At 39.3% G+C, this 26,709-nt stretch overlaps 1 protein-coding gene across 3 annotated transcripts in view; it reads right to left on the bottom strand.

The window, feature by feature from the left end:
- The window catches only part of PLXDC2 (plexin domain containing 2), a 449,542-nt gene that overhangs the window by 248,909 nt on the left and 173,924 nt on the right, over positions 1 to 26,709 (bottom strand). For all 3 annotated transcript variants that reach the window (XM_052650669.1, XM_052650668.1, XM_052650670.1), the window contains exon 2: positions 14,700 to 14,911. In XM_052650669.1, coding sequence (XP_052506629.1) covers positions 14,700 to 14,911 — 212 coding nt within the window. The remainder of the gene's footprint in view (positions 1 to 14,699; positions 14,912 to 26,709) is intronic.

The raw sequence follows: 26,709 nt of genomic DNA, 5'->3' as shown, positions 1-26,709 counted from the left end.
TCTTACAAAGTCAATAGAAAATCAGGAAGAACAGTCATTTACCACTTATTCTAATTTGCATTCAGAAGTAATCACCAACTGAAAAAAAAAGTTTCCTTTGAAGATGTTTAAACATTTTTCTTTCAGAAATTAAAATGCAGTTATTTTTTCTTTTGTCCTTTGATGCAAATGATTTAAATGCAGAAAATGTCACCATTCTCTTTTTAAGAACGAAGTTAGAAATACACCTTTACAAAGCGAAATTTCAAAAAAAAAAAAAAAATCCTTCAAGTGGCAGTTATGATGTTTCAGCAACTAAACTGCCTGAATGAAGCATATCAAATACATTTGAAATCTGCTCAGACCGTGGCAAACCTATTCGATGAGGCAAAATAACATTTTAACCATCGTGGCAAAAGTGATTTTGATTTCTATTTAAGTTCTTTGTGGAGCAATAAGTAACTGAACTGCAGCTGTTTTCTTCGTAAAGTCTTTTGCCTAAATACAGTCACACTGGCTGGACTTTTGGCAGAAGGAAAGAAGGGGGGCTTTTCAATGAACTGATCATTTTATTTCCTTAGGTTTATGGTAGAAAATATTACTTTCCACAGAGTTTCTGAGGAACAGTGACAATACAAAGATTTGTCTAAAATTTTTAACTTTAGAGGATAAATTTCTTATCACCAGGTCAAATCAGTAATGTGAGAAAATTTTCCAATGAATACTTATTTTGGCCTGCACGTTTCTGTATTTATTCATAAAGTTGTTTCCTTACTCTTTGAATTACACCTTTCTCATCTGAATATGACATCCTTCTACTCTGGTAAAGATTGATCTCCTTCTTTGTAAAAATAAAATAAATGATTAACAAATAAATAATAAAATAAAATAATAAAAGATTAATCTGCTTCTTGTAAAAATAATCTGATTGCTCAATGGACAGAGAAAGTTGACAAGTCATTCTTTGTTCAATAAGAAGGAGAAAAATGATTGTTTTTTAAGATAACAATCTGTTTTTTAAGATACTTGATTTTTAAGATAACATCATCTATAACACTATTTACAATGAATAAATAAACTGTTTTGAGTTCCTTAGAGACATTTTTAAGTGTTCCCTGTAAACATTTTCAGAAACTACAATTTTAAATCATCTTTTGCTCTATATTAGTTTTATATGACAGAACTAGTAAAGATTTGCACTCAAATATGAATACTGGGCAAAGCACTATAAATTAAGAAAATTGGAAAATATTATAACCTAAAATGTTCTCAGAAAAAAAAAATCTGATGATCATAAATCATAATATTTAACTTTGAAAATTACAAAAATTTATAGAGTAGAATTCATGAAAGCAAAAGGTAGGCAATACTGTATTTAACTGGAAAAATCCTATCAGACGAAGAAATATTTTTAGTTTGGCAAATATCTAAAAGACTTCTTTAATAAAAGGGGCTGTGACTAAGAGAAATGTTTAAACAGTAAAAAATTTGCTTCCTAGTTTTTCATTCAAATTCCTTTGGCCACAAGTGGGATCAGCATTGTGAATATAGAATTATATAGCCAGATAGATGATAGCTAGAGATACTGTCTAAAAGGTGAATGTTAGTGTTTTCCATAGCTTTGCTTTTTAAGCTAGAGATCACGTAAATTATGAAGTTTACAAAAAGAGCAAAGAATTACTTGTAAAAGAGAAATAGTTTCAGCAGTATTTAATCTGTTCATTCAATTCAGTGCCATGGATTCCAAACTATTTTTTCAGTTTAATAGCTCAGGCTTGAAACACCATCAGAAAATAGCTCAAAACAACTGTTCCCAAGTGCTGCAGAGTTCAATTCTTTTCTCGTTTCTAGACAGATTCAGACATCTATGCATTGCTGGGGCATGAACAGAAAGGTTTTCCTTTGGACACACAAAAAGAAAATTAAGGCATTCTCTGTTCATTCCGAATGTTAACCACCCCTTCTTAAAAAGACCTTTGGATAGTTGATGCCTTCCTGAATAGAGTACAGAGTGACATGTTGGAAAATGTCTTTACAGCAAATGCAAAAAACAGAGAATATAAATATGCATATGAGTGCTTTTTTATAGAGAGACTTTATCTACATTGGACTTCTCTGGTGGCTCAAATGGTAAAGAATCTGCCTGCAATGCAGGAGACCCTGGTTTGATTCCTGAGTTGGGAAGATCCCCTGGAGAAGGGAACAGCTACCTACCTTCAGTATTCTTGCCTGGAGAATTTCATGGACAGAGGATTCTGGTGGTCTACATGGGGTTGCAGAGTCAGACAGAACTAAGCAACTAACACACTTTCATTTTATCTACCTTAAAACTGCTTCAGAACTATACAAGGTGAGATAAAAGTCCCCTGAACACTTGGCAAAATATATTATACATCATTGTTTAAGAATAAAACTATATACTTTATCATACTGTAAGTTTAAAGCAGAAAATTTTAAATACTTCCTATATAAGCAATGGCCCACTTATGTGGAGACCTAATAACATCTCCATCTAAGTCACAATATTTGGCAAAGACACATGAGACATCTTTGACAAAGATTCATAGAAACTTCTGGGTGCCATACAAAATGCCAGATCATCATTGTTTATCAGAGGCTTTGTCTTTATTTTTCCAAAGCATTGGTACTAAACTGCAGAGTGCACATTAATTTGTTAGATAAAATAAATGGCAAAGACTTGGTGGGATTTAGAGAGCTCAGTTGGTATTAGTATTTCTAAAATTAAATAAGTAAATTTTACTTAATAACACTGGCAGATTCACTATGCAAAAATCTTCAGGTGATTAAGTAGTGGCCTCAATACTCTTCCAGATGTAGTAATAAAAATCATGTTATGGGCATACCTGTATCAATCCAGACTTATTGAGCCTTTGAGCTACAATTAAGGGCTTCCCTGGTAGTTCAGCTGATAAAGAATCCACCTGCAATGCAGGAGTCTCAGGTTTGATTCCTGGGTTGGGAAGATCTGCTACAGAAGGGATAGGCTGCCCATTCCAGCATTCTTGGGCTTCCCTTGTGACTCAGACAGCAAAGAATCTGCCTGAAATGTGAGAGACCTGGGTTCTATCCCTGGTTTGGGAAGATACCCTGGAGATGGGAATGGCTACTTATTCCAGTATTCTTGCCTGAAGAACTCCAGGGACAGAGGAGCCTGGTAGGCTACAGTCGATGGGGTCGCAAAGAGTCAGACATGATTGAGTGATTTTCACTGAGCTACAATTACTTATATTATTCTGCTTCTGAAAGAGTCACATCAAAGACTAATCCTTAAGGCATAATCCATTAATAGAGAATAGGCTGCCAGTGAATGACCCCCAAAGCTGTCTCTTTGTTGCCGAGAAACTAGATAGCTGAGAAGATGAGCTATGTACCCAGCAAGGAAAAGGACTGAGCCTGAACCCAACTCTGCATGGAATCTGGCAAAACCAGCCCAAGGTACTGGCATTTCTAAATCATCGGTGGGTCAGTCTGGCCTGCTTGGCACTTGATCCAAAAGTGTGTATTTCCCCTCTACAATGCTCCTTTTAGATTTGTCCTATAAAGAGGAAAAGCAACAGGACACAGCCCTCCTGAGCCACTGTCCACTGGCAGACATCCCTCCATGAGATGCAGGGTAACAGAGGACTCTACTGGCTTTTCTGCTACCAATTTCTAGTCCCTCCTTAGTGATCACTCGTTCCTTTACCGTAGCCCCTTCCTCAACATACAAAGACTGGACACATTCTGGACTATCAAACAATTAATCATTCAGCATGATTTTTAAAAAAATCAGCTAGATAAATGATATAGACTGATAACATTGAGGTGTACTATAATCTTGTAATGAAAATAATAATAATTTTCATGAAAGCATCTTTTAAACTTCCTGTTGGAAGTTAACCTAAGGAAAGACAAAAAAGAAGATTGCAAGATGACAAGACAGAAATTCAACTTGTTAACCTGCTGTTTCCTGTATTAGAAGTTCCCTATCCCTATCCTAATTAATGTGAAGAAGGTAGATGATATGATACAGTCCTCATGAATAGCTAGGAAAATGAGGTTGGAGAAACTCGGAGCAGGATTCTATTAATCTCAGGGTCCTGGTGAGGGGAGGTTAAATATGATATTTCTCTTCATGTATGGAGAATGTAAGAATATTATTTCAAAATAAAATTCTTGTTCTAAAAATAAATCATATGACTATAACATGCTTAATTTTCAGTTCAGTTCAGTCATGTCTGACTGCAACACCATGGACTGCAGCATGTCAGGCTTCCCTGTCCATCACCAACTCCCAGAGTTTACTCAAACTCATGTCCATTGAGTCGGTGATGCCACCCAACCATCTCATCCTCTGTCGTCCCCTTCTCCTTCCACTTTCAATTTTTCCCAGCATCAGGGTCTTTTCAGACGAGTCAGTTCTTTGCATCAGATGGCCAAAGTATTGGTGAAGAGTCAGCTGAAATTTTACAACCTGTATATATCTTTCTAAAGACTATTTACATGCTCTTACTGTAAGCAAACTCAATTAACTAACAGTGAAGCATCATAGAGATAATTCCGTTATTCTTTACGGAAATCTTTGAAGGAAAGTTATGGATCTTTTTCCATTTTTGTTTCAATAAAGAGCTGACATGTCAAGCTCAGAATAATCTATAATTGAGCAAGATATATGACACTCTATTTTAATCCTCATTATCTTTTTAGAGGGTGAGCAATAATTGCAGATAAGTTCTGCCTGATTTACTATTTTCAGTGGATTTTCTTCCTTGAAAACTGAAAGTCATCATCATCAAGATTCTAAAAGAAAATGAATGGGATTAAATCATAAGTTTGAAACTGTGTGTTTTCGACAATTTCCCCCCAAAAAGGAAGTGAAACAGATTTTGTTGTCAGTTCGCATAACCTTTGGCAATACAGAGTTGAAGACATGAGTCCAGTTCCCAAACCATATGAGATAGGTGCTGTCAAGGTTGTAGCTGGCCATCCTGCCAGGGAAGGAAATGACCAGGATCTGTAATTGCCCTCAAAATCAAGCAGACACCAGAAGTTTGGGTATAAACTTGATCATAGTGGTTAATATATGTTATTGATTAGAAATCTAAATATTCCTGAAATTCATATGCTCATTAGCAGCATTCCTCTAACTACTATTTCACTTTACTTCACAGTAATTCTCATCTAAATTTAATCATCTTTCCATTCCTTAGATTTGTGTTTTCAGATCTACTTCTCTCTCAGCCCCCCATAGTAATATTTTTGGAGTACCAATACAGTCTCACTTTTCCCTATTTAAAACCTTTCAGTAGCTTCCAAGTACCTTCCTGATAAATCCCAAACATCTTAGCATAGTGATATGAACTGAACAGTTGTGTTTCTCCAAAATTCACATGTTGATACCTAACCCCTAATGCCATGGTATTAGGAGGGACCTTTAGGAGATGACTAGGTCATGAGGGTGAAGCCTTCATCAGTGGGATTAGTGCCCTTATAAAAGAGATCCCTGAAGAGGCTTCTAGCGCCTTTAGCCATGGGAAGACACAGCAGAAAGAGAGCCCCTTCTATGAACCAGAAAGTGGGGTCTCATCAGACACCAAATCTGCCAGCTCCTTGATTTTGGACTTCCAGCCTGCAGTGTGAGAAACAAAAGTGTGTTAAGTCGTCCAGTCTGTGGTATTTCTGTTGTAGAAACCGGAACAGACTAAGACACACAGTATATAAGGAAGTTTGGAATCCTGTCCCTGCTTATCTGTGCAAAACTCTCTGGCAAGAAATACCTTGATACCTGGCTTCCTTCTAACTCTCTCTCCATGACTGGGTTCAGACGCTAACTTGTCTCTACACTAATCCTGGCTCTCTACAGAATAAGGGTCTTCCTCTGGGTACCGATTAATTTAGGCAGTATTTCTGCTCCTTTTTAATCAGAGGCCCTCACAAAACTTTCTTTCTCCTATTTTGTGGAAGCTGATCTGACATCCCCATGCATTTAGGAAATTTCAATTCACTCTTGAGTCAGAGAAGTGTGCTTCTTCAGGATTTATCTTAGTATTCCCTTTGCACAGCTTTCTGATTCTGCAACCACAGAGAGATACCTCCGCAAGTTTAAGATTCCCCTGAGATGGAAATGCTTCATTAAAAAATCTACACCAGCTTTTCACATTCATAATAAGCATAGTAACGGAAATTTCCAGTATCAGGTGAGACTTTTCTTTCTTTTGAAAAATGTCACAAATCTGTATTATAATCACGTCCTTCTCATCTATAAGGACTGTCTTCCATGAGTTCCCTAAGCAGAACAGTGGCCTGAGGCAGAATCAGCATAGCAGTATTTTGCAAATTTCCATTATTTCTGTGAAATGGGATGATGTGTCTTATTACTTCTACCTGATATTTCTATTTAGAACTGTTATTGTCAGATCTCTGAAATTAAGAAAGCATATCTAGCCTTGAGACACACAAACAGTAGAATTTCATTATCTAAGAATATTCTGATGCATTCTCTGTCCTGCAAACATACCAAGGAGATTATGCCCACATGAGACATTATGAAATTTGCCTTTGCTTTGTAAAATGCCATTAAAGCAATCACACTCTCTTTTAGATCAAGGATTTGCCAGTGACTTCTTGGCAAACAGAGTATCTAGTTATGAACTACAATAAAATATTAGAATGCATACAATAACCTGTGTGCAGCAATTAGCAACTGCTAGCTTTTTAAAGAAATACAGAATTTGTGACAATATGATACAGATACAATTGGCAATGTGCCACAGCAGATGATCAAAAAAAGAGCTTTTATATACACATTTGGGGAAAAACAGTTGATCTATATATATTTTTTAAATATTTATTTATTTGACTGTGCCTGGTCTCAGTTGCAGCACCCAGAATCTTGTGGCATGTGAACTCTTACGTGTGGCATATGGGATCTAGTTCCCTGACAAGGGATGGAACCCAGGTACCTGGAATTAGGAGCTCGGGGCCTTAGCCATTGAATTACCAGGGAAGTCTTTGATCTCTAGTTTTTAGCTACAACTACAGCACATTTTGGGGCTTCCCATGTGGCTTAGTGGTAAAAATAAACAAACATGCCTGCAAAGCAGGAGATGTGGGTTTTATCCTGGGTGGGGAAGATCCCCTGGAGAAGGAAATGGCAACCCACTCCTGTATTCTTGCCTGGGAAATCCCATGGACAGAGAAGCCTGGCGGGCTACAGTCCGTGGGGTTGCAAAGAGTCAGACACGACTGAGCGACTACACAACAACATAGGGCATATTTGCTAACCATTCTCCAGGATACTTTCCTTAAAGATAAGCTTTCATGTAAACAGAGGTGACACAATTGCTAGATGTGCCTGCAATTTTTAATTTGGTATAAGAATGGGAAATCCACGAGCGATATTGTTAGTAGTCAGTGCAGTTTAATCTAGGATTTTTCAGAAATTTACATCCTCAAAACCAACAGCTAAATCTGCTCTGTGCTCTAACTCCTTGCAAGGCCAGGTGTGGCCTATGGTTTGGCCATATCTGCATCACCGGAGAGGTGCTGGTCAAGTTCACAGTGTATCAGTCAGTCTGGATCATGGAATTGCACTTATATGATCCATAAATTCTATTTTTAATCTTCCCTTCTTCAAGTCATCCAGGCAATATGGAATCAAAGCCAAAAACAAAATCACGCTTGACAAGCCTTTTCAGAAAAATATTCATTGTCCCAAGAGAAGGAATATGAAGTTCCAAACACTGCATGTGAAAAAAGTGGTAAGAACCACATATTTGCTTCCTTGAATTAGAAAGGAATTTGTGACCGATTTCTGTAAAGTGATGAACTGTAAGTTACCAACAGTATCACACAGGAAGAAGCCCGAGAACCTTAGCTCTATAAAGACTGGCCATTCTCACCAAACACTGCTTAAGCCCCCTCTTTCTTATAAGGCCCCCTCAATGCTGTAAGGGCTCTGCCCCAGAAAACAGAAGGGCAGTCAGCAGGAAGGAGAAGGTCCATGTGTTGCTCATCCATGCGTGTGTCCCTGGGGACATGGAATTCACTGAGGACTGCTCAAACAGGGCCAAATCATGAATGGAATTCAGTCTCACCTGAAAGTCCTTGAAGCCCTTATGTTCCCAAAGTAATTACAAAAAGCATGCTGGTGACTGCTTTAAATACCCGCTAATCAGAAGGAAGTATGCTTCTTTCGATCTGCCCAGGTAAGATATGCTTCTTTTTGGATCCCCTCTGTTCAAGTGGCCATACGTCCACATGGTCACAGGTCCACATGAACAGAGAAGATACAAGAAGAAAGGTCTCGTGTAAATAAACATCCAGATCAACAGGGGCGCTTGTCAACTACTGAGTCCCCACTTATTCACCAAGCAATCAATACAAATAGCTTCAAAACATCTTTATATCTTCATGAAAAGAATGTAAAAAAAAAAAAGAAACGATGACAACAACAACGAAACTTCCATTGGAAGCATTCTTTAACTGGGATACTAAGGTTTATAATCCCTCCATTATCTGTTCTCATGCAGAGCCAGAAAAAATACTGTCACCAATTTAAGAGAATAACAGCCTTTGTTTATTTCAGAATGAGCCTGTGCCAAAAGAGTAAATATACTATTGTCTTTTGTTTTCTGTCTTTGTACAGTGAAAGTGGGATATAAAGTCTAGACGGTGGCAGAAGTTGGGGAGAACATGCACATGAATGCCATTCTGGGTGCCTTAAATCTCACTGGGATACGTATTATTTTAACAGTCGCTGCTACAGTCAGGGCTCTTAGGCAAAATAATTCTGATTCCTGACATCGACTTTGGAAGCTTTTAAAAAGAAAAAGCATACAGAGTCTCTCATGCTTATTGCTTGTATTAAGCAACATAAATCAAAATGCTTATTCCTAAAAGATAAGAAAGATCTTGTCACAATGCCCAGGGCAGAGCAGTCACTCTCTAACCATTTGGTTCCTTTCTTTCTTATTCCCGTTTAACTCAATCAGGCAAAAGTATTCCGCCCCCAGCCCCCAAAGGGGTGCAACAGCGTTCAAAAATACTATTTTGAGGGCCAGGATAAATAAACTTTGCTGAGAAGTTTCAGATGTAGGCTTTTGCTTCCAGAACTAGTGGTGGTGCCAAGGAGTGACTTATGGAGCTTTAGATCCCCAATAATCTCAGTCTATCCCAAGAACCCCACAGAAACCAACTCAAAAGCAGTCCTCTTGTTATGAAATCTAGCTTCAAGAAAAGTCCCCTTCCAAACAGTTTGAAACCCCAGAGTTACTCTATTGATATTCAGGTGCTTTCACTATCCAAGAAAATCACCCCTTATGTTAGAGGAAGTCAAGTAGTAAGGCTGTCTTATGAGCTGGGCAGCTCACAAGAAAAATACTAAAGAAAAATACTTAAAAGAAAAATACTAAAGAAAATACTTAAGAAAAATACTAAACCTAAATCTGAAGAAAAATACTAAAATAAGAAAGTCCCCTCATGTAAATCACTAAGATTAGCCAGTGAACCTGGGGATGCAAGTCCGGCCAGGTTGATGAGAGGACCAGGTGAGATGATTCCATGGGGCACCTGGCAGGTCTCAGCACCAAGAGAGTACTCAGCAAATAGCTCCCTCCATCACCCTTCCTCCTTTTTACGGGTTCAGAATCTCTGACATTATGTGGTCTCCCTCTATTAAGATAGAAAAAGAGAAAAAGTGGCTGAATAATAAAATCATGACAATACTAACAACTAGGACTAATTTTGAGAAGTTTTGAGATGTCTGAGCAAAAGGACTTTTCTGTTTGATAAATGGTAAGAAAAATTCAGCATCCTGCATGGAGACCACAGAGTTTAGGAGTCCGTGTTCTCCTCTTTTAATCTCTACAGGTTACTAGCTTAGTTCTAGGCAGAGAGTAAACAGCTCTGCTTCTGTTCTGCTCTCCTTGCTTTCTGCTGCACCCTGGCCAAAGAGCAGGTCAGAGAAGAACTGCGTTGCTCACTCTGAGTTGCTCTAACTACATTGTTGACAAAATAGCAGACACTCTGCAGGAGTCGGAATAGCCTTTTGGAAGTACTATATAACTTCTGCTAATGGCACATCCTCTGTTGCCTGTTAAGGGGCTGACTTGGGGCAAAGGTCACACACTAGCTAAGGCCGATGGAGAAGGGTTTTGAAAATCTCTGGGCCTCTCACCTCCACAGAATCCCAATAGCCTATGCTTCAGATCTGAAGATTGCTCTCACCCTGAGGGAACAAAACAAAGCCTTGTTACTATCTGCAGAACTATGTCACATCTGCTTCATGAAGTTGAGTTCTCTTCCTAAATAATGAGTATTTCAGGGCACCAAAAAGAATGCTGCATGGTTCCTTAAAACATAAGCGCATTACCTAGGAGATGGTAGGAACTAAAACTTCAGATGGAGAGAATATACAGTGTCCACACCATGGATAAAAACAGAAGTCTGACCTCAACTTCTAAAGCAACTAGTCCAGGAGCCAAAACTCAATCCTGGAAGCAATTGGTCCAGAATGGGCAGCACTTTATTGACAACTGATGGTTTTTCTTTTTTTGTTGTTACTCTGCCCAACTCTGGACCAACCATGGAAAGCCAAACATCCCCCAGACCAATCCCACAAGATTCTTGGCTTCTGACTAGCCCAACTCTGGCTTCTGCATGCCAACCACCTCCAGTCAGAGCATAGCTGAAGCTTTCTTTTTTTTTTTTTTAAACTGAGAAGCCTTCCCACTCTCCTGCCTTCTTTGAGTCTCTTCTGAAGGCCAGTGATGAAGGCTCACTCCCTTGCTCTAACAAACTGAACAAACAGTTCTGTTCTCATTCCAGTGGTTTTCGCTTATTTCCGTAAGAGTCATTTGTTCCCTTTTGTTATGTCTAGTATACTAACAAGATCATATTTTACCAATTGCAATGCAAAGGACCATGGAAACCTAGATGCTTTTGAACCGTGGTGCTGAAGACGACTCTTGAGAGTCCCTTGGACTTCAAGGAGATCAAACCAGTCAATCTTAAAGGAAATCAACCCTGAATATTCATTGGAAGGACTGATGCTGAAGTTGAAGTTCCAATACTTTGGCCACCTGATGTGAAGAGTCGACTCACTGGAAAAGATCCTGATGCTGGGAAAGACTGAAGGAAGGAGGAAGAGGGCAGTAAGATGAGATGGTTGGATGGCGTCATGAACTCAGTGGACATGAGTTTGAACAGGTTCAGGGAGATGGTGAAGGATGGGGAAGCCTGGCGTGTTGCAGTCCACTGGGTCAGGAAGAGTCAGACATGACTTAGCGACTGAATGACAACAACAATGGGAACATAAGCAATGCAAAACCTCCCTTGAGGCCTCTGGGCAACTCCAAAATCTGCCTGGAATGTGCCTTCAGCAGCCTTCCATACTCACCAAGCCTACCTGCAACCATCCTTTTCTTTACCACTTCATGGCTCTAATTATCATAGAGAATTACATACAGTAACAGAGTAACCAAAAAAGATATCCTTTTCATTATTGGGGACTGGAATGCAAAAGTAGGAAGTCAAGAAACACCTGGAGTAACAGGCAAATTTGGCCTTGAGTACAGAATGAAGCAGGGCAAAAGCTAACAGAGTTCTGCCAAGAGAATGCACTGGTCATAGCAAACACCCTCTTCCAACAACACAAGAGAAGACTCTACACATGGATATCACCAGATGGTCAACACCAAAATCAGATTGATTATATCCTTTGCAGCCAAAGATGGAGAAGCTCTATACAGTCGCAAAAACAAGACTGGGAGCTGACTGTGGCTCAGATCACAAGCTCCTTACTGCCAAATTCAGACTGAAATTGAAGAAAGTGGAGAAAACCACCAGACCATTCAGATATGACCTAAATCAAATCCCTTATGACTATACAGTGTAAGTTAGAAATAGATTTAAGGGACTAGATCTGATAGAGTGCCTGATGAACTATGGAATGAGGTTCATGACACTGTACAGGAGACAGGGATCAAGACCATCCCCATGGAAAAGCAATGCAAAAAAGCAAAATGGCTGCCTGGGGAGGCCTTACAAATAGCTGTGAAAAGAAGAGAAATGAAAAGCAAAGGAGAAAAGGAAAGATATACCCATTTGAAAGCAGAGTTCCAAAGAATAGCAAGGAGAGATAAGAAAGCCTTCCTCAGTGATCAATGCAAAGAAATAGAGGAAAACAATAGAATGGGAAAGACTAGAGATCTCTTCAAGAAATTAGAGATACCAAGGGAACATTTCATGCAAAGATGGGCTCAATAAAGGACAGAAATGGTAGGGACCTAACAGAAGCAGAAGATATTAAGAAGAAGTGGCAAGAATACAGAGAAGAACTGTACAAAAAAGATCTTCACGACCCAGATAATCATGAAGGTGTGATCACTCACACTCACCTAGAGCCGGACATCCTGGAATGTGAAGTCAAGCGGGCCTTAGGAAGCATCACTACGAACAAAGCTAGTGAAGGGGATGGAATTCCAGTGGAGCTATTTCAAATCCTGAAAGATGATGCTGTGAAAGTGCTGCACTCAATATGCCAGGAAATTTGGAAAACTCAGCAGTAGCCACAGGACTGGAAAAGTCAGTTTTCATTCCAATCCCAAAGAAAGATAATGCCAAAGAATGCTCAAACTACCACACAGTTGCACTCATCTCACACACTAGTAAAGAAATGGTCAAAATTCTCCAAGCCAGGCTTCAGTAATACGTGAACCGTGAACTTCCTGATGTTCAAGCAGGTTTTAGAAAAGGCAGAGGAACCACAGATCAAATTGCCAACATCTGCTGGATCATGGAAAAAGCAAGAGAGTTCCAGAAAAACATCTATTTCTGCTTTATTGACTATGCCAAAGCCTTTGACTGCGTGGATCACAAGAAACTGTGGAAGATTCTGAAAGAGATGGGAATACCAGACCACCTAACCTGCCTGTTGAGAAACCTATATGCAGGTCAGGAAGCAACAGTTAGAACTGGACATGGAACAACAGACTGGTTCCAAATAGGAAAAGGAGTACATCAAGGCTGTATATTGTCACCCTGCTCATTTAACTTCTATGCAGAGTACATCATGAGAAATGCTGGGCTGGAAGATGAAAAAGCTGGAATTAAGATTGCGGAGAGAAATATCAATAACCTCAGATATGCAGATGACACCACCCTTATGGCAGAAAGTGAAGAAGAACTTAAGAGCCTCTTGATGAAAGTGAAAGAAGAGAGTGAAAAGTTGGCTTAAAACTCAACATTCAGAAAACGAAGATCATGGCATCTGGTCCCATCACTTCATGGGAAATAGATGAGGAAACAGTGGAAAGAGTGTCAGACTTTATTTTGGGGGCTCCAAAATCACTGCAGATGGTGACTGCAGCCATGAAATTAAAAAACGCTTACTCCTTGGAAGAAAAGTTATAACCAACCTAGACAGCATATTAAGAAGCAGAGACATTACTTTGCCAACAAAGGTCTGTCTAGTCAATGCTATGGTGTTTCCAGTAGCCATGTATGGATGTGAGAGTTGGACTATAAAGAAAGCTGAGCACAGAAGAAGTGATGCTTTTAAACTGTGGTGTTGGAGAAGACTCTTGAGAGTCCCCTGGACTGTGAGTAGATCCAACCAGTCCATCCTAAAGGAGATCAGTCCTGGGTGTTCATTGGAGGCACTGATGTTGAAGCTGAAACTCCAATAGTTTGCCCACCTGATGTGGAGAGTTGACTCATTTGAAAGGACCCTGATGCTGGGAAAGATTGAGGGCAGGAGGAGAAGGGGATGACAGAGGATGAGATGGTTGGATGGCAGTACCGACACAATGGACATGGGTTGGGGTGGACTCTGGAAGCTGGTGATGGACAGGGAGGCCTGGCATACTGCGGTTCATGGGGTCACAAAGAGTTGGACACAACTGAGCAACTGAACTGAACTGAACTGAACAGAGTAACCAACCATACTAGCTTGCCCAGAACTTCCCCTTTTAAGCACTGGAAGTCCTACATCCCAGGAATCCCCTCAGTCCCAGGTAAACTGGGACAGCTGCTTGGTTACCATATGAGACTCCATGCCTGTCATCCTGACAGTCAGCCTTTGCAGGTGTAATTCATTCTGCCAGCAATCTTCTTTTACTATTAACAGATTATCAGCCTACTGAGCTCCTCTCAATCAGTTGAGCCTGAGCTTAAATGCCCACTCCTAAGCCTCTTTGCCAGCAGTCCATCCCCCAATTGCTAGCAGGTGATACCCCTCCTCTAAGCCACACTGGCCTGTACGTACTTCTGTGCATATCACTTGGCTATGGCAGCTAGACTTTCTGACCCTCTGACATACTGATTTCCCAGCGTGGAGGAGCTTTATTTTCTCCCCTCACTGTTATCACCACACCAAGCCTCTGTTTGTCTGTTTCTTGAGTAAGTGAATCTGTGGATGATTAAATGGCTTAGCTATTTATTTATATTAATTAATTATTTAATTAAATTATTATAAGTAATAATAATATTTATCATTGAGTTCCTAAATATCTACAAATTGTATAACACATAATTATTGTTATAGATTGTGATTATTGTTATCATCATTAATCAATTATTAATTAATGAATTAAACTGATCCCTGCAAAAAGGTCCAAAAGTTACAAATTGAGCCAAAGAGACAGTATAATGTGGAATTTGGGTGCCTTCCAAGAAGCATACTCATTAATCCATCTCAATCACCCAGATTATTGACCCACCTCAATCTGGGTGGTGTTGTCCTGCCCATCATCCAGGATCAGGTCTGTGAAGCCTCTGGGCTCCGGGGAGTCTTGGCCCAGGCTGGCTCGGTTCGAATCTACGGCCTTGATAGAATCCAAGTTCCTTTTCCACCGGTGGCTGAATGCATGCGTGTCCACCTCCACCTCCTCTTCTGTCTGTGGGAAGGCTTGAGCAACCTGATACTGCCCATCTGTTTGAAAACATAAAATAAAATAATGAGTTACCACCTGTTAGGCATCGTTCGCATGCTTTCTCATAGAGAAGAAAAATATCCTGCCACTCATGAAAAGAGGAAACTAACTCAAAACAGTGAAACCCATTTAACTGTAATATTTTGAGTTTGGTATGAACAACTGAGTAGAAGGCAATTTCAGGACATGCTGTAAGTCGTGACAATGTTTAATGTGCAGATCCAACAGGGTCCCTAAAACAGATGTGCTGCCCGAAAGCAGTGCATTTTTATTCCCTTCCTTCCCCGCCCTCCACACACACACTTCATAAACATTCTCTAGTTGTTCTGAGAAAACAAGTGCAAGCCAAACAAAGGAATGAAACCAAGTGACTCCCTGCACATTTGAAAATACAAATCCGACATCATTAACTTGCAAGTTTATATTGTTTCACATAAATTATGCTGGGCAGCAGAGAGATAACAGAGCATTTGAATGGATTAAAAAATATATGGAATGATCTTCACATCAATGTGATAACCTGCCTTGTAGCTCACAAGTCAGACTTGGTTCACTGCCGAATTCATTTAATAAGCAACGTCCCTGGGAGGCATCACAAATGCATTGTTCATTTGGGCTGTTCTCACCTTGGAATCTTGTCAGAGTGGTTAAGGATGACAGTGATAGGCACTTAGAGAAATGCAAGGAGATCAAATCACAGAGGTATTTTAAAGTCATCTGCAGGGACTAGCTTTGCTGACCCAGCTCATGCCACTTCTACAGGGGGGAGAATTAGATTTCATCATTACTCCTAGTCTTTCACTTCAGTGGGTCAGCAGGGGAAGGTGTTCCACAAGTGTGGGAAATTCAGCGCCTGACCAAGAACAGTTCTCCTCTAGGCAACAATTACCAAAAGATATGAATTGACAGCCTTTATAACTAGCAGGACATGGGTTCAAAAGGGCTAAGAGAATGGTGATTTAATTACAGCTGTGATGTTGCTATCAATACAAGAAGATTCCAAGAAACCAAACTGTATTTAATGAAACTTATACTTTGGCCACCTGATGCAAAGAGCTGACTCATTGGAAAAGACCCTGATACTGGGAAAGATTGAAGGCGAGAGGAGAAGGGGACGACAGAAGATGAAATGGTTAGATAGCATCATGGACTCAAAGGACATTAATCTAAGCAAATTCTGGGAGATAGTGAAGAACAGGGGAGCCTGGTGTGCTGCAGTCCATGGGGTTGCAAAGAGTCGGACATGACTTAGCAACTGAACAAAAATAACAACAAATAATACCATTAAATCCATTACTTTGAACTCTAATAACTACCGCTACTAGTCACATGCAAATGTCTAAAACATCTCCTTTTGAAGTCATGAAGGTGCTAATCATTTCTTCTTGAGGGGATATCCTTTGATTTCACGGTGAATTTAAAAGATCTGCCATTGTTTAATGCCTTAGTAGAACCTGGTGGACTGTCATCTATGGGGTTGCACAGAGTTGGACATGACTGAAGCGACTTAGGAGCAGCAGAGAAAGCCTAGAGTGAAACACTACCATAGTGCAGGCCATCTAGACCTTTCCATGGGCTTGGAGAATATTAGCGTGTAAAAGAATCATGGAAATGGAAACGAGCAAACATTCCATAGAGAGGTAACTGAGAGCCAGACAATGCGGCACTGTGCTCAATTTACAGAACTGTTATAAGGCTAAAGAAAAAACTCAGGTACACGGAGGGTTGATCGCAGTGCCTCCCACCTGCCACGCAGTAAGTTTCAGCAAATATGTCTAAAGAGGATTTTACAGAAAATGTTTCTTTTTTAAGGTGTTACACCCACTGGCCACTGAATAGTGCTCAATAAATGTTTGTTGACTGACTGAATGAATAATAAATAAATTGTAGACAAAGATGATGAGAGCAGGCAGAATTAGGTAAGGGAAGAAAGCCAAGGATTCCAGAGAACTGGGGTGGAATTCTTTCTGTTAGGTTTGCTCAATAGGGGATGTTGCATAATTTACAAAACTCTCTGTGCTTTTGTTACCCTTTATTGCAAATGGGAATGAAAATATCTCACCTGCAAAAGCAGACTGCTTTTCTTGAGTAGGTGTCAGGCTCTAAGACTTATGATTCTAGGTAAAGCTACATAAAGCAATTTTATTTGCTTTATTTAGGTGTCCTGCCTCATTACTAAAAATATACGATGTAGCTTACAACAAAAGTACACAATAAAGTTTTATAACAACCAGGTAAGGCCTCATAGCACAACACTTAGACTAAACTTTAGAGCTATGCATTCACTTTGCCCTAGGGGTGGTGGCCATCTGAATACAATTATGTATGTATGTAAGAACAACTGAAAACCTATAGTATCCTTATTATAACATCAGTCTAGATAAGAAAGATAGCAAGTATAATGCAGTCAATGGGTCAAACAGTCCTAGATATAAGTGTTTTTGTTTTTGTTTTTTAACATCACAGAAAGGGAAAGGCTCCAGCCAGAGGTTTGTCAGTTCTTTAAAATGTAAATCAGAAAAATATACCTAAATCTTCAAAGTAGTAGTCTTCATTAAACTCTTCAAACCAGAAACTCAATCCCACTGTTGGTTTCTTTAAAATAGATGTTATCATTGGATATTCACTGCCCAACTACTTTAACTTCACCATTGTCCTTTTAGATTTTTATAACACAGGACAAAATACAGTGCTTTGCATGAAACTGTTAGGCCAGAAACCTCACGCTAGCCCCTGTGGTCCTGGCACAAGGCATGTAGTAGATGAAATAACAGACAATGAAGGGGCTGTCTGCATAGGAAGTCCCCTTTCTCCTTTTCTCCCTTTCTGCCTTCTTACCCTAGAGAACAAATAAAAAGAGCTTCAAAACATAGGGAGGATACAGTCCATGTTCCCCACTATTAAATTAATTAAACAAGGAGGCCATCAGATTGAGGAGTCTTTGATGGTTTTAGCAGCCTATGTAAGCAAAGCTAAACCCGAGCCTGTAGGTGCAAGTCTGAGAAATCAATACCTAAGGACAACAGTCACAAACTCCCTACTAGACTTTTCTGAATCAGGCAAACACTTAAGCTACAGCCAATGAAATAATTTCCCTGTTTTCGTCTGCCTTTTCTCCATAAAATCTCTCCCCTAGTTGGGGTCCTTGGAGTCTTCCTAATCACTTCTGGTATGCTGCTGCCCTATTGAAACTGATTTTTGTTCCGGTAGACTCTTAAAATGTTTAGTATGCCTCAGTTTATCTTTTAACACCACTTAAGCTGAAATTTCAGAGAAGGCAATGGCACCCCACTCCAGTACTCTTGCCTGGAAAATCCCATGGACGGAGGAGCCTGGTGGGCTGCAGTCGATGGGGTCGCAAAGAGTCGGACATGACTGAGCGACTTCCCTTTCACTTTTCACTTTCGTGCATTGGAGAAGGAAATGGCAACCCACTCCAGTGTTCTTGCCTGGAGAATCCCAGGGATGGCGGAGCCTGGTGGGCTGCCATCTGTGGGGTCGCACAGAGTCAGACACGACTGAAGCTACTTAGCAGCAGTAGCAGTAGCAAGCTGAAATTTGGAATGTGTTAAACTCTTGTTTTTGTGATGAACATTCTACTTCATCCTTTAGCTAGATTACTGGGGAAGGTGAATTTAACAGATAGGCCTTCCACATAAAACAGGCATAAATGCTTCCTCTGGAATTTATTGGGTTGGCCAAAAAAGTTCATTAGGGTTTTCCTGTACCATCTTATGAAAAACCTACCCAAACTTTTTGGCCAATCCCATATAAGGTTAAGTCCCCAGACCAATATAAGGTGTTTGTTTTTTAATTTTTAGTGGTGTTACACGCCTTTTTTTTTTCCGTGCTTTCTTTACTGTTGTATTAACACCTATTAGAGCTGTTGATTAGTTTGCTTCCAAGATGGACATGCTTGCTCCTCCTAGAATTTACCACCTTGAACTCTGTAAACCAATCGCTCAACCACTTGCTGGCTCAGACTGTGAAGAGTAAACAAAGGCTAAGGAAGGACCTACAGGGGTTCCCTGGTGGCTTAGCTGGTAAAGAATCCACCTGCAACAAGGAAGACCTGGGTTCAGTCCCTGGGCTAGGAATATCCCCTGGAGAAGGGAACAACTGCCCACTCTAGTACTCTTACCTGGAGCATTCCATGGACAGAGGAGCCTGGTGGGCTACAGTCCATGGGGTCACAAAGAGTCAGACATGATGGAGTGACTTTCACTTTCAAGAAAGGACTTAAGGGTTTTCCAATGACAAAATTTGTGAGCATTAGAGCCTAGCCTCTGAATTTTCCTTAGGGTTGTTGCTTTACATGTAAGTCTTCTCTGCTTAGGTTATGGATAAGCAAAACTACACAATCACGCATAGAGGAAACATTCCCTATATGCTCATGACTCAGTAGTACATGGTTCATCAAGACGAAAGTTTGACATTGGCTTCGATTTTGACCCCTTTTCAGAATGATTTTTAGAGGAGATAAAACTAGTCAAAAATGGATGTTTTCCAGAAGTAAAGATGGAGAAAAACTGGCAAAGCCACAGTCTGGTTATCTACATTGTAAATTATTCCTATTCACTTCATGGGCTTTCCAACTCATAAAAATATTTCAAATAATTCTTTAAATCACCACCAAAACAGATCATTCTGAAGCAAGAGGAAAGGATATACGTAAAATAATCTTTCCCTTCCCAGCTGTAGTGAAAACGAAAGCAACAGGAGGGATCATTCAATAGTCTGGTTGAACAGATTGTTTGCTTTCTGTCTGCTGTATGTTAATTAAACCACTGATGGAAAACCTTCCAAGATAATTTCCACGAACACACTTTGCTATAGTTGTTAATCACATAGTTCATGGAAACATTAAATATATCTAAGGACTCCCATTTGGATATAAGTAGAGAAAGCTAAAAGTCACATTTTTGTACATTTAATACATAAATTGACCTTAACACATTCTTGAGATCTTTTATTTGATAAAAATTGCAGATAAAGTATTATTGAAAAAGGTTCTTCACTACCTTTCAAATAGATCATCATTATGAAACCCAATAATGTTTAGTTAATCTGAGAGCAAAATAAGAAACTCATGTACCCGTTCATATTATTCTTTGCAAAACTTGCAAGTTTCTTTTATGTTACCATCTACTATAAAATAAAATCATTTAAAATAAAAACAAAAGGGAAGAAAACTGTTCTGGGTTGGCTATGTTTATATTTGCATCTCATCCTAATGATTTTATTTAAATACCTTATACTCAGTTAATAGTTGAATGCATCTTTAACTGCATTTCTTTTTTTTTTAATTATAACTCCAGCATGTTTTTTTCTTCTATTGTTTATTCACTTACTTTTAATTGGAGTATAATTGCTTTACAGTGTTATGTTAGTTCTAGCTGTACTGTATTTCTTGAGTCTTACATACAATCATATACGCAATATATGTGAAATGAGCAAGGAGTAACCACATAAATTGACATGTATTTTATATAGTGAGGACCCACCATGACTGTACCCTTCGGACACACACTTTGGTTGGCACTTCACAAGTGAACGAAATCACCCTTGCGGATCCTGTGCAAAGCTACAATTTTTCACTATAAATAGATTTACTGGCTTGATTCATCCGAGAATAGGCAAATTATTTAGCTAAGGTAGACCGCAATATGGTTTCACACACCTCAATTTATGGAACTGAAGGGGAAAGTCCATACAAATGGTTATATTACTGGTTCTGTCCAATGATGAGCTAGTTATGTAGTGGACTTGGAGGTTTTGACTGATAGCATTACAGAGAAGATAGCTACGGAAGAGAAAGCATACAGAATGTTTTGTTGAGAGGCAGTAGAGGGTTTGAGTGGGACCTGGACATCATTTTCTTGTTAAGCTTCACACATGCTTCTTCATGTCTCCCAGCTGAGGACCACTGCTCCATGCTATCCTCTCACCACAGGTGCCTAAGGTCACGTCTTCATCATCTCTAGCCTCCTGCCCGGTCTTACTTTCTTCAAACTCTTCCTTCTCCAATCTTTTTCTCCATCTGCTGTCAGAGATAGCTTTCAAATTTATTCACTTCTCCCTTTTTATTAAAACCTCTAAGGCTCCTTACCCCCCAACAAAATGATAAAGCACTTCATGCTCTTGTTCTAACCACTCTTCCCTGACTCTGCCTCTTTCATCAGCTCTATGCTCCCACCACACAGAATCTCTCAATAACCTCTTTACCTGCAACAAATACCTTTGCATGGGGGGAAAGTCCTTCCTCACTCCAGGCTTTGGGAAATCTCACAGCTCCTTCAAGATCTAGTTCAAATATTGTCTTGGTAAATGGAGCATCCCTGGATTCCTTCAAGCAGAGCTGATTAAGTTGTCTTCTGCAGTCCAATGCCTCGTCTCATCTGATTCTTTAATCATTCTTCCACCTATCCCCACTTCAATGTGAGACTGTGCAGAAGAGTTGAGACAGCAGGTCTGAGACTGCTATCCTTTGCAAATCTTGTTTGTAAGGTTGGCCCTTGGCTGGCACCTGGGAACTGGTATTTGCAGGTGGTGGTGGGAGGGTCCTCACCTTTCCCTAACAGATAAGAGGGGCTTACTGTGGCTAAACTGCCTGGGCAAACAATATTGTTTATGCTGACCACCTGTCTTCCTTCCAGGAGTGTGGAATTTAAGTACATGGCAGACAGAAAGTGGTTATGTGAACGGTTCCCAGTACAAATCCTTGGGCACTGAGTTTCTTGTGAACTTCCCTGGCTGACCATATTTCACACAGTTGTTATCACAACTGGTTGCTGGAGGAAGTAAATGCTTCCACTGTGCTCCCAGTGGAGAGGCTCTTGGAAACCTGTCCTGCTTTTTCCAGACATCACCCCGAGTGCCTTTTCCCTCTGTGCATTTTGCTCTGTAGCCTTTTGCTGTAACAAAGCACAACTGAGTCTTGTGAGTCCTCCTATCACATCACCAAACTTGACAGTGGCCTTGAAGTCTGCCGACACAGATGTTTCAGAACAGGACTTCGATCTTATTTATACTTTTTGTCCCATTGGCACAAACATGGACGTTGACATATGATAAATATCCAAAGTTTTTTCTTTTTGAAAAGCAAATGAATGAATGAGTAAGCGAATGGTTGGCCAGGCTGCTGCTCATCTGAGACAATGTCTTAAAGGATTACATATGTGATCTGTTGTCCAGCTTCTTAAGACTTTAATTATGTCTGTTGCTCATTCAGATAAAAGGGCGGAAGGAGAAAACTATGGGAAAACAAAGCTATAGCAGCTTCTCCTTATCGGATATGAGTCTGATTCAACAAAAGCTTGCTGGCCAGTTGGGTGATGTTCAGCAACCCTCGTGGTTGCAGTTCTTTTTTGGCTCATGAACTCAGTAAGAAATAGAACACAAGTGTTTGAAGAACATGGGCATGGCCCAGTGAGGTTAAAGAAGGATGAAGTACTTGAAACAAGGACATTGTGGAAAATAAATGGAGACTACTCTACAAGTCTGAAGCATGAGTCCAGTCTCTGAGGCACAGAGTAGAAGAACCACACAGGCCTAAGACAAGAGTAAGTGTCCAGCATACCGTGACTCTCCAGTCTTCCCCTTCTCTGACTTCTGAGTCATCACAGGGTTCTTGGTTGCTCTGCAGTATTTTTCCAGAGAAGAACATTAGGTGGTTCAAGAAAAAACACACAGGAAATGAAAGAGAATGGGAAAATAGAACCAAATAGTCCAAAGTATGTACAGAAAAAACTTACACATTAAAAATTTAATAGTTTTCTAACCTTACTTGAAAAAGCAGACATCTTAATCTTATATATAAAATGGTTAATTATCCTATGGAAAACATGATTAGCTTTATGAGCCAAAGTTAATAATATTTAAGACAATGTTAAGGTATTGGTCCATATTTACTAAAATCTTAAAAATAAAGAGAAAATAAAACTGTGTTAACAGTTATAAATAGAGGTGATCTATATACTGTTTCTAATAATGGGTTAATAATAATATTATTAGTAATAATAACTGATCTTCATTTAGGATTGGCTGAATGTAACACACTGTTCTAAACATTTGCATATGTTAATGTATTTGGCATGTACTATTTGGCATTTCCTGTTTTACATATGAGGAAACATGTATATGACAGGGTGAGTGATACACTAGGAAAATAACCAGAGCTGGACCCATAGGCTTGGTATTAACTGTCACCTAATCTACTTCAGATGAATCTTCCAGGGTAGAATTAGACATCTGTCAGAAAGCCTAATGATATGACACAAAGAAAGCACTCTGATGCTGGGAAAGATTGAAGGTAAAAGGAGAAGAGGGTGGCAGAGGATGAGATGCTTGGATAGCATCACCAACTCAATGAACATGAACTTGGCAAACTCTGGAAGACAGTGAGGTGCAGGGAGACCAGGCATGCTGCAGTCCATAGGGGCACAGTCAGAATGACTTAGTGACTGGACAACGACTATACGACACAAAGAATCTAAAAGAAAAAATGAATCAGACAAAATGCACTATTGAAATGGCAAAAATATGTAAACAATCCAGCAGTGAAAGCAAATAAAGAATATAATATTTCATCAAGTTGACTCTGCCAATGGGAAGAAATGAAACAATGTTGATGTAAAAACAGCAGAAAATAAGAGCACTTTAATACTGATTATATTTTTTAATGTCTTGAAAAGTTTGGAAGTACTTTAAAACAGATAATTAATCTTGTTAATTGAGTATTTTCTATTAAAACTCCCTAGTAGAAATTGAAAAGAAGAACTGAATTCCTTCAAGTAGACTTCAGCACTTGTTTTACCATGATGATAGCCTCCTATTTTATTATAACAAAGATGACTGTCAGAGAACTCAGGCTATCCACTGATTTTTTTTCAATAAATCTGTCAGATTTGGAGAATAAACTCATTTCCACATTAGCCATAGCCTACAAATAACCTACGGATAGTGAAAACAGCATGTAATTAAATCTAAGGGTCTATCTTTTAATCAGGTTTTAGGCTTTTCTGCAGAAAACACAGCATCATAAAGCCAGAAAGCACATGGAATTTTTAGGTTACATGACCCTCAGTTCAGTTCAGTTCAGTTGCTCAGTCATGTCCGACTCTTTGCGACCCTAGCCGTGTGTAAAATAAGGGGCAAATTTACTTTTACAGTTTCTCTTAGCTTATAAATTTCTATCATCTACTCACTTTGGCCACCTGATGCGAAGAGTTGACACATTGGAAAAGACTCTGATGCTGAGAGGGATTGGGGGCAGGAGGAGAAGGGGACGACAGAGGATGAGATGGCTGGATGGCATCACCGACTCGATGGACATGAGTTTGAGTGAACTCCGGGAGTTGGTGATGGACAGGGAGGCCTGGCGTGCTGCGATTCATGGGGTCGCAAAGAGTCGGACATGACTGAGTGACTGAACTGAGCTGAACTTGCTAGCTAAATATCTCATTAACATACTTGAGGCTATTTGGAATCATATATTAAATATTCTATACATTTGTTTTCAGGTTTACTATTTGTGGGAATCCATGTATTATAAAACATTTGAGTCTCCACAGCACAGTAAAAAAGTAAAGCTATTTGATGAAATACTTCAATATTTCTCTTTATTATTGGCCATCCGCAACTACTCTTATTTCTTGTATTCAGAATGGCTGATTTAAAAACACAAGGTAGATCCAATATATGAAAAGTGTGACTTTGTCAGCCAATGGAGATGGAAATTTCTGTAAACAAGGACCAGTCATGGCCAATAGACTCTAAGGAAAGTTTAGTCTCCTGAGCCAAAATAGGGCAGATAGAATCAATTATTATAATGGTGCCCCATGTCAAAGATGATACCCAGATGCCTATGACCCAAATCACTAAGGGCCTTCTATTAGGTTATGGCGGCCAGATGTCTGATAGACTCAGTTTCACAGCATGTTGTCATCAGCCTATATTCAGTTTGTGAGGTCAGATCCATAAAGGAGGTGGTGACTAGTGGTAAAGCACCACTACCAGGTGGCACTAGTGGTAAAGAAGCCACCCGCCAATGCAGGAGATGTAAGAGACATGGGTTCGATCCCTGAGACAGGAAAACCCCTGGTGGAGGGCATGGCAACCCACTCCACTATTCTTGCCTGGAGAATTCCATGGACGAGGAGCCTGGCAGGCTCTATAGGGTCACAAAGAATCAGTCGGATACAACTGATGTGACTTAGCACATCTGTGTCCATAAAGGAGCCCAGACTGACTTAGCCAATGGCCACAGACGACAGACAATTCATGTATTAAATGTATTAATATTTCTATCAGATTATGTTTTTGTAACTTTGACTTGAAAGTGAAGTCGCTCAGTTGTGTTCAACTCTTTGTGACCGCATGGACTGGAGCCTACCAGGCTCCTCCACCCATGGGATTTTCCAGGCAAGAGTACTGGAGTGGGTTGCCATTTCCTTCTCCAGGGAATCTTCCTGACTCAGGGATCAAACCTGGGTCTCCCACATTGCAGGCAGATGCTTTACTGTCTGAGCCACCAGGGAAGCCCAATATAAATCATACTATTATCAAAATATCCCCATATTTCTACAAATTAACATATTAACTGCACCCCACTCTCTACTTACCCCTAAAATAATGAGCAATGCCCTTCACATAATCCAAAAACTAAGGAATTAAAGACCTGGTTTGGCAAGGTCAGGGCTCAGCCCTATAACCTGCTCTGTTCCCATTATCACTAAACAGATAATACTAGTTGTTAGTGTTGAATATCATTCTTGGATAAAGATGAAAAGCATAATCACAAAGTCTGGAATTTTTGACTTTCTACTATTGCCAGAGTTGATAATATAGGCTTACAAAATATGCTTAAGATGCTCAAATTTGAGCATCAAACACACACACAAAGACATTAAAACACATTAAGTAGAAAATTTAAAAAATCCCATTTCAGTTTTATATAAATTTAAAAGACCAGCAGGAAAAACATCAATAGCACAGATTAAGATTAATACTATGTATATCTATTCAATTTTTTGATCTATAAAATTGCAATCATGTATATTTTCCTTAATCTACACAAGTATATCCTATCTAATAAATTTTTTTAAAAGACTGCTGCTAAGTCACTTCAGTCATGTCTGACTTTGTGTGACCCCAGAGATGACAGCCCACCAGGCTTCCCCATCCCTGGGATTCTCCAGGCAAAAACACTGGAGTGGGTTGCCATTTCCTTCTCCTAGTCCTTAAATTTAAAAAAATAGGCAAATTTCATAAATAGGTAATTCACAGCAAAGAAATATAAATACTAGCAAATATATTAGAATATTTAACATTTTAAGATGTCAGAGAAATACAATATATTGTAATTTTTTATATGCCACACTCACAAAGATTTATTGTAAAATTGTACTTGTCAGTATGTGATAAGGTTATTTTATGAAAATAGTATTGTTCTCTCTAACATTGGTAGCCAGATTCCAATTTTAATCAAAATTTCACATGTGCGTATTTTCCATCTGTAGTAAAAGTCATCTAGGATTTGATGCTGTGGAAATCTTAGATGTGCAAAATGATTTATGAATAAGTATAAAAAACTGCAATAGTATTATTTGAATTGGTTAAAAGGAAAATCATACATATGCACACAAAATTAAAAGGAGAAAGAAATACATTATAATACTACTAGTGATTTTTTTCCATGTTATGCAAGTTGGAAGCAGTCAGTTTTATTTGTTTTGTTCTTCTGACATATCTTTATTTTGTACATTTTCTACAATGTGTTACTTCTATGGCAAGGGAA

The sequence above is a fragment of the Budorcas taxicolor genome, chromosome 13 (assembly GCF_023091745.1).
Source record: "Budorcas taxicolor isolate Tak-1 chromosome 13, Takin1.1, whole genome shotgun sequence".
Taxonomy (NCBI): domain Eukaryota; kingdom Metazoa; phylum Chordata; class Mammalia; order Artiodactyla; family Bovidae; genus Budorcas; species Budorcas taxicolor.
This window is presented reverse-complemented; position numbering and strand designations above follow the sequence as displayed.